This window comes from Oncorhynchus gorbuscha, linkage group LG08, assembly GCF_021184085.1.
Source record: "Oncorhynchus gorbuscha isolate QuinsamMale2020 ecotype Even-year linkage group LG08, OgorEven_v1.0, whole genome shotgun sequence".
Lineage (NCBI taxonomy): Eukaryota > Metazoa > Chordata > Actinopteri > Salmoniformes > Salmonidae > Oncorhynchus > Oncorhynchus gorbuscha.
In genome coordinates, this window is record NC_060180.1 from 39,672,462 (window position 1) to 39,682,204 (window position 9,743).

General features: G+C 40.0%; 1 protein-coding gene across 1 annotated transcript in view; it reads right to left on the reverse strand.

The window, feature by feature from the left end:
• LOC124041641 (kinesin-1 heavy chain-like) overlaps window positions 1-7,440 on the reverse strand; it is a 31,041-nt gene extending 23,601 nt beyond the window's left edge. Inside the window, exon 1 of the mRNA XM_046359455.1 lies at window positions 7,080-7,440. Within this exon, the coding sequence (XP_046215411.1) occupies window positions 7,080-7,208 (129 nt within the window). The 5' untranslated portion in view covers window positions 7,209-7,440. The remainder of the gene's footprint in view (window positions 1-7,079) is intronic.
• Between the last annotated feature and the right edge of the window lie 2,303 nt (window positions 7,441-9,743).

Consider the following 9,743-nt stretch of genomic DNA (forward strand, 5'->3'; position numbering starts at 1 on the left):
AGGAGCTGAAGTTGGGCTCCTTCATGACCAGTATCTGTGACGAGAGGGGCCTGGAGCTGATCTACGCTGCCATGCCCATCAGATGTTTCCAAACAAAAGGTGATTACTAATGAAACGGTACATCACGAGTGTTTAGTAACATCACTCATTCCATACATATCACTCATCAACTCTTCCTCGTTTTTCTAGATGGGCAGAAGACAGGTTGATACTGAGACCTTGCACTCAGCATTACAATGACAAGACAGCCATTACATTTTGTCTTTTGTTATTATTGAATCGAATGGTACCATCAGTGGGTGGGGCCCCTGTGTATTCTTCAAAACATATCAGGGAACGCCTGTCTTATACAGGACAGGAAGGCATAATATTTGCACATTGTTATATTAGCAGTACAGTTCTACAGTATTATGTGAAGTAGGCTGTATTCAACATGGAACTGTTACACTTGAAAGTTAACAAAACACTTTGTTCACGTCTACATTAGTTCAGCAATTTCACTCTTCTCGTATCACTCTGTAGGCTACTGACAAAGCTTCCTCCTTAGATGTGGCCAAATTAGAATCCATTCTAGTTCTGGTTAGACCGCTGAAGTTGTAGTCTATACACAACTTGTTTTTATTTGCTAGGTAAGTGTACACATACTGTCTTTAAGCACATCAATATGATATTTACAGCATAGAATGGTTTGTCTTTGTAACACGAACATAGGTTTTTAGTTGATAAATGTATCTACCCTCAAACTGGGAAATGTCTGTGCAATGTCCACATGTAGCCTACACCGGTTGTAGGGATGAAAGTAGTTTGGGGATTTGTCCCCCTGGAAAGATCAAACAACGTACTTAAGGAGAGACGAGATGAGAGACATCTAGCCAGTTATAAAATATGTTGTAGGAAAGCTGAGCTGACTCAAGACCGGGCATTCAACTCGCAGTTGATACCATTTGAACCTGCCCCTTCTCCTTGTAGAAGTGCAATGCTAATCAGTAGCCAACAACTTGACTTTGAGCCAATCAGAGAGCACAAACCCCCACGTGGGGAGCCAACAGGAGTGACACTTTCTTTTGATGTGGCATTTGTTTCATATATCCACGGTTAAATGTCATGAGCCAGTCACACTTCATAGGAAACGTAGGCTATGGGATATTTTAAATTTATTTTTCATTTACCCTTAATTTAACTAGGCAAGTCAGTTTAAGAACAAATTCTAATTTACAATGACGCCCTACCGAAAGGCCTCCTGCGGGGAAGGGGGCATGGGATTTTTAAAAAAGAAATACAATATAAATATAGGACAAAACACACATCACAACACTACATAAAGACAGACCTAAGACGATAACATAAGGCAGAAAACCATAACATGGTACAAAAATTGGGCAATGGGATGGTAGTGTAAGGAAGTGCTATTTCTTATGCAAATGACCAGCTTACTGCTATTACATCGCTATAACTGAGACAACGTATTTTCACAGTGAAACATGTTAGGTCCCATACAGGATAGCTTCCACACCCACACACACATACACACACTAACTGCCGAGGACACACAGATAAGACATACACCCACACATTGGGAGGAAGAGACACAGCCTTGACTTGCAGACACAAGCACACACACACAATCTCCTTCCTAGCGGAACATTGTGTGACTGAGAACAGCCCGACGAGACACGGAGGAACGACGGACGGCTCAACAGGACCAATCCAAGAAGACAACACCTCAACTGTGGCCAACCAAAAGACCGGGACTTCCAGACTCAACCTACTTTCTGTACTGTACATAACATGCTTGCAATCTGTTATCGGGGCTTCTTTCTGCTGGTTCCTTGTGAGCCAAATGAATGAGCCCGTATACGTTGTACCAGATATCTTTACTCTGAATAAACTGTCGCTTGTCATACAATTTACCACTTTGTCTGAATCGATCCTTGACCGACTCGCCCTATCTACATATCCCATTATCAACAGTAGCTAAGTACACAGACACAACGCACATATTGACATAATTAAATTACAATGGATTCGTTTCCTTGAAACAGCTTCTGAGTGAGTGAGGTGTCGTTAGCTAGCTAATATGATAACGTTAGCTAGCTGGTTAAACATTTGGCTATGGACTTGCAGTATGGAAAGTGAATTAAATCGTTTCTTCGTCATCTTGCTAGGTAGTTATCTAACGTTGGCCATCTGGCTAGTATCAATAAAGGCTTTCTACAAAATAGCAACATTAGCGCAGCTTGCTTGTTAAGGTTCGTCACCTGATTTCTCAATTTACAGTACATTTGATGATCAGCTGTGCAGCCAGACTTATTTGTCATTCCTTTTGCCTCGTCCCTCTCAACCATACCATTTTTAAATTCCTCATCAAACCACAGGGATTTAACACTTTTTACAGTCATTTTCTTAATAGCGGAATCCTTATTGGTAACTGGAATAATCAATTTCATAAAGGCATCAAGTGCAGTTTCTGCTTAGTCCATATTACACACAACAGACCAGCAAATGTTCTTTACAGCTTCAACATAGGAATCACTACCAAACCTCTTGTATGATCTCTTATACACAATATTAGGCCCAGCCTTTGTCACTTTGGTTTTGCTAGATATGGCTATTATATTATGATCGCTACATCCTAAGGATGTGGATACTGCTTTAGAGCAGATTTCTACAGCATTAGTAAAGATGTGACCAATACATATGGATGATTTAATTCCTGTGCTGTTTTCAAATACCCTGGTAGGTTGACTGATAACCTGAACCAGGTTGCAGGCTGGTTACAGTTTGAAGCTTGTGGACAGCTTCATGAAAACCGGTCAATATTTAGGTCACACAGAAAATATACGTCTGTTGTTATCGCATACATTTTCAAGCATTTCACACATATTATCCAGATACTGACTGTTAGCACTCGGTGGTCTATAGCAGCTTCCCACAAGAATGGGCTTAAGATGAGGCTGGTGAACCTGTAACCATATTACTTCAACAGCATTTGACATGAGATCCGTTCTAAGCTTTACAGGAATATGACTAAATATAAACAGTTAGCTGCCTGGCATCACCTGACCTACTGGTCAAGTCACGAGACTTGACACTTAAAGTTCAGCCAGACACAACATAGCCAGACTGAGGTTGCGTCCCAATTGTTACCCTATTGGTTATAGTGCACTGCACCCTATTCCCTATATCGTGCAGAGCCTGGTCAAAAGTATTGCACTATACATGGAAAAGGGTGCCATTTGGACCAAACTCATGACTGCCACTGAAGCCGAGAATTGTAGCTGTACCCATAACATCAGGTCAGCCAGGCCCCTTAGTAACAGTACAGCCTGAGCACAGCCCCCAGTTCAAAGTCATCATGAGTCTGGAAGGCAGTGCCCCAGTTACCTCCACTACACTGCAACCCGGAAACAATGATTACTCAGTGATAATCATGATGACACAGTGAAACCATTGTTTTAGTATTTAGAAGTGATCTCTTTCACGCATACTACTACTGGCTTCTTGGTCTTCCACCCTTTAGGCAAATCTGATGTCTTGAATGTACAAACACTTCTAATCAATAGGCCAGTGATACATCCAAGATCACTCAGAGAGCAAAATAAATAGCTGCAGAGGTAGCTAAGGGGTTGAAGGACAAGTGCTTTAGCAACCCCCACCCCCCTGTAGACAATCTGCTAAGCAATAGCATTGGTAATAACTGCCTGAATAGTAGGCTACTCCCAGTTACAATCTTCTTCCCCTTCTCCTCCTGCTGTTAGTTTCCACTGCTAAAGCTAAAAGTAGCACACTCATGGTGCTGTGTGTGTGTGTGTGTGTGTGTGTGTGTGTGTGTGTGTGTGTGTGTGTGTGTGTGTGTGTGTGTGTGTGTGTGTGTGTGTGTGTGTGTGTGTGTGTGTGTGTGTGTGTGTGTGTGTGTGTGTGTGTGTGTGTGTGTGTGTGTGTGTGTGTGTGTGTAGTCTGTTGTAAGCACAACGGTAGCATCAGTGGAGGTCATGGTACTAATCAATCAATCAAATGTATTTGATAGTCCTTTTTACACCTCTAGGCCCAGATTGAGATGTGGAGTCTAGTTACACAACCAGATAAGCCTAAACTCAGATCCTACAACTAGCTGATAATATGCTGGGAAAGTGATGTCACAAGCCCTGAAAATGTAAACAAAACAAGCACTGAAGACAATCATAACCTTCTAAATCTATTTTATATTACGAAACACTATATTATTATCTTCCAACTTAGATGATGGGACTAGGGCAGCTTGCCTATTTTGACAGATCAGATCCACCCCTGGCCCAAATATATCCCTACTGAGCATCCCTTTCAGTAGTCAATAGCCATGATGACATATAGCAGGCAATAACCGCCAAAGGTCTGTTGTGTGGTCCTTCTGTAGCTCAGTTGGTAGAGCATGGCGCTTGTAACGCCAGGGTAGTGGGTTCGATCCCCGGGACCACCCATATGTAGAATGTATGCACACATGACTGTAAGTCGCTTTGGATAAAAGCGTCTGCTAAATGGCATATATTATTATTATTATATTATCTTGAGTGTGTTTCCCATGAATGATGTAATTCTTCATTCAGCCTCCAAATCAAGGCCGTCCTAGGACTAGGCTATACCAAAGTATGTTATTATTAGTATGTTATTATAAACTGGGTGGTTTGAGCCCTGAATGCTGATTGGCTGACAGTCGTGGTATATCAGACCGTATACCACGGGTATGACAAAACTGCTTTTTACTGCTCTAATTCTGTTGGTAAACAGTTTATAATAGCAATAAGGCACCTCAGGGGTTTGTAGTATATGGCCAATATCCCACTGCTAAGGGCTGTGTCCAGGCACTCTGCGTTGAGCACAAGAACCACCCTTAGCCATGTTATATTGACCATATACCACACCCCCTCGTGCCTTTTTGCTTAAATAGTGCACTACCTAAATGAAAACAAGAGACACGGACTGTGTTGAAAGGTAGGTTGACGGTGAAGATTTGTGAGGACACACTCGGTGCAAATAAGTTACTGAACTACAATTTATTTCTGTCAGTAAAAAGCTTTATAGCCTTAATGATGTTGGCTTTGGTGAGGCATGTCCAGTGCATCAAAGTCCATGAGACACATGAGGATATCTTGTGGTGAAAATATAATATTTAACCATCCTTTTTCATGTCTATTGCTTTACTGTCAATTTGAGGAATAGTCCAGTTATTTCTAACCTGGTTCGGTTGGGAGTTACCCTGTATTTCATTGTAAAGTTGTTTTTTTTTACCTTTATTTAACCAGGCAAGTCAGTTAAGAACACATTCTTATTTTCAATGACGGCCTGGGAACAGTTAAAGCTGTTTGAACAATGACAAAGGAAGGTTATTCCTCATATCGTTCTTTTTCTGAGGGCCTGTAACGCAAATATGGAAATATGGCATTATATGGGCGAGTACATTGTTTTATCTTTCAAACCCATTTATTTTTCCATTAAATAAGGAATGAAGGCCAGGTCATTTTCTTAATAGTTGAATGCTTATTGGTAACTGGAATAATCCATCAAGTGCAGTTTCTGCTTAGTCCATATTACACACAACAGACCAGCAAATGTTCTTTACATCTTCAACATAGGAATCACTACCAAACCTCTTGTATGATCTCTTATACACAATATTAGACCCAGCCTTTGTCACTTTGGTTTTGCTAGATATGGCTATTATATTATGATCACTACATCCGATGGATGTGGATACTGCTTTAGAGCAGATTTCTGCAGCATTAGTAAAGATGTGACCAATACATATGGATGATTTAATTTAATGACGTGCATAGTTTTTTCTTTCAAACAGATTTCTCCATTAAATAAGGAATGAAGGCCAGGTCTGCTGTTTGAAAACATTCAAAGCACCACGTTGTGTGGAAGGCACTTCCTTCTTTTGGCATAACAAGTGTGCATCTTGAATGGCACCCTATTCCCTATATACAGAACACTCCATAAGGCCCTGGTCAAAAGTAGTGCACTACACAGGGAGCCATTTGAGATGTACACAATGTTTTACATTACAAGATGACTAATTAGGCCAAAGAATCTATTTACTAATGGACCAGTGGTGTAACTGTAACCAGATATGTTCAGAGATAACTAATGTAGCCAAGTACAATAACATGATTACGAATTGTATTTGTCGGCATCATGTTAGAAACCCATTTTAGGCTACAGACTATGAAATGAATCAATTCTAGCTACAAAACACATGCACTGTCAGTGGTTATAAATGAACGAAATGTATTGCATCTGAATTCTGATCTTGATACAGTCACAGTGCTGTATTGAGCTGTGTTCTGTATCCCACAGCAGTCTTGTTTGACTAAATTAACTAGGGTCAGGGGGCATCATCATCATAGCTCGCTTGTCAGTGATCTTGTTGATTAAATAGTTAATACTAGTTAGCTAGTCAAATTCTGAAACATCTTTGCTGCTGGGTGTAGCTAATGTTAGACCAACTAGTTAATTTGCCATTGCCAGTTCTACTGGCCGAACTACTAGATAGCTTTCAAATCATAGCAATGCTTGAAATTGCTAACGTTAGCTAGTTAGATAAATTAACTCAGTCCCAGCCGATTTTGGGTGTTACCTCAAAAGATGTGCAGTTATTTTGAAGGCAACGTGTAGTTAGTTACACGTTGTTAGCAGATAACGTTGGCGCTAGTGTAGTTAGCTGCCGTTAGCAAAGGCATAGCAAGCAGTTGGCTGCCATTGTTGTTGTTTAGTGACAGCTGACTGGCTAGCTAGCCGATACGGCAAGATTAACTAATCACGTCGACTGTAGTCGACTCGCCAAATCAGCGAAATACAGCTAGCTACTTATACACACTTGACTGGCCACCAACTGTTAGCCAAAAATACTGTCCTGTCCTGATCGGCGATGGTGTGGGTAAGCATACAACTAACGTTAGTGCAAAACATAGCTGATGTGGGTGGACAGGTATGTTAGCCAGCTAACTAGCTACTGTTCTGACACTGGCCGATCACAAGTGGCGCAGCGCACTATCGAGGGCACTCGCTTGCAGACAAATAAATAGCCATGGCAACCAACTTACCCCGACGACCACATGGTCTTCCCCTTGAAACTTTGGGATGTATTTGTCCCCTCTGGTCACCTCTGAACTATTCAAGGGCCTGAAACGGCACATCACTTTGATGGTGCACTCCGCCGGTACGTCGGCCATCTTCCACGATTTGCTGATGAAAACTCACAATACAACACAGTAGATCCTCGTTCTAGAGCCGACCGAGCAAGTAAGGGCGGCCCGGCCCCATCGGTCCCAACCTGAGACCAGAATGGGTTCAGATTTTCAACAGTGAATGGTTATTTTATTCTAGGATTGTGCTAAATCACTTCCTCTCCAATAGTGAAGACATGATATCAATGGATCACAGGCTTGCGCACACTCTCCGTCTGTTTGGGACACATACAAATTACGTCCCTCTAAATCAGGGTTCCCCAATAGTCGGCATTTTATTTGGGCCCCCAAAGTTTTCTGATCAAAACAAAACAATTACATATTTTTTTCTTGGACACAACACTAAAATCGCCAGAAATGAGGTCAAACTGGTTTTCGTTTAGAAAATCTGTTCCCAAGTAATCAAACGCATAAATAGAGACATATGTGATCATATCCCAGGTCAGAAATTATACTGTTTTCGTCAAATACTGATTGGGCATATTGTGGGCAATTTTCAGTGTACAATTGATTTACAACTACTGTATGTCAGCCCATGGCTGAATGTAATGGGGACCCCTGTCATAAATCCCCAACACTCCCTCTGAAGTACACTATCCTGATTGGCAAATGTATGTTTCTGCAAGTTTTTACCATTGACCTATATAAGTTCATATACTATGGCAATAGTCAACCAATATACTATTTGTTGAGATCAGTTATTACTTAGCTATCACTCTTTCATGAAGCGATAATATGGCATTTTCTTGATGGCAATACATGGTTATTGATTATTCTATATCCCCTCTGATGATGAACGATGGTAGTCTATGAGTTTAGTTTTCATTAAAAGCAAAGATATGGGATATAGATACATGGCATTATTTTTCACATCTTTCCTTATTGTCAGACCCAATAAGTTTTAGCACTGTGTCCTCGTCATCATCCCTGTATAAATGTATTTCAATCTGACTAAACTAAACTAAACTTCCTGGTGAAGGAAGTGTCTGATGAACACCACCAACAGAGGTGGACATCAGACACTTTGAACAGACTTTGTTGAATTCAGCTCAGACTAAAAGGTCAATCATTTAAAAAATGCTAATTATGAAACGCTTACCTATGTTTGTCCTCTGTAGTTGTGTCTTATCAGTTGAATGATAATGGCAAGTAATCAGCATTTTAACATTTGGTATACAGTTTCATTATTTTGACCTCCCCACATTTCATTGGTGCAAAAAGTGTAAACTCTAACATTTAGCTAGAAAGGTACCGTCATCTTGGCAGCAGAGAGAAGATTGTGCTGTTGTAAGCAAATTTTCTGCACCTTCTACACATTTTCCATTGAGCTGAGAGAAAAAATGCACAGTGTTGAAGCTCATTTCTAGCAATTCTACATAGTTTTGAATGGAGCTCAGTGAACATTTAGCTATTTTAAAGGGAATTTCCTGTATTTTGCCATGGTTAATGTTGCTCCTCTCTAATAGTAAAATGCACAAGGTAACAATTCTCAGTTTTTGGAATTTTCTATTCTCCCTGACTGTCTAGCTTTTATTTGATTGGTAGTTCTCAACTAGAACTAGAAGCACAAGCATTTCGCTACACTCGCATTAACATCTGCTAACCATGTGCATGTGACAAATCAAATTTGATTTGATTTAGTTCTCAAATATGGTATTATTTATATATATATATATATATATAAATAATACCCTTTTTTATAAATAATATATATATATATATATATATATATATATATATATATATATATATATATATAGTTCAATATCTTTTCTGCATGCTTTCTATCTGGTTTTGGTACTTTAAGTTGACAAACTGTTTTACCATCATGAAAATGACAACTTAGACATCCTGCTTTCAATTAAAATGGTCAAATGAAACCAAAATAGCTGTTTGCAATAGCTTCTTAGCGAAGAGCAATTTCTCAATCAAGAATTTTGCTAGGACTGTCTGGGAGTGATTTGAGTGAGGATGGGGAAACTGACAATGACCTGTTATTGGCAGAGAGGCTGGAACTCTTTCTTATTGGTCTATTGACTAATTTACTGCATGGCGATGTCACCAGGGAAGGCCAAAACTCACTCCCACCAAAATAGTCTGAATAGTCTTCTCAAACAGCTCTTACACATAATGTTCACAGTATTATTCCAGTCTCATAGCGTGGAAATATATTTAAAACACAGGAAAGTCACGTTTTTGACTGCACTGGGCCTTTAAAATAGCTCACCTTGGCCACCAAATGGTTCTTTTAAATCTCAAAATTCAAGGTTTACTTTTGTTCTACCTGGTCTGTAAAGTGTAGTCCCAATATTACATAATTGATGCATCCTTGACTAGGCCAGTGTTTTTTTTTAAGGATCTCAGTCTGGCTTTCAACTTACTCTTGAAAGTTGTAATAGTAGTAAGCACAAGGTGAAATTTCGAAATTGGGTAGTGCATCATCACTACTCCTCTTGTCATTGCATAACTTAGGGAGCTATTTATAACTTGTCAGAGAAGTCCAGATCAACTAGCCCATGT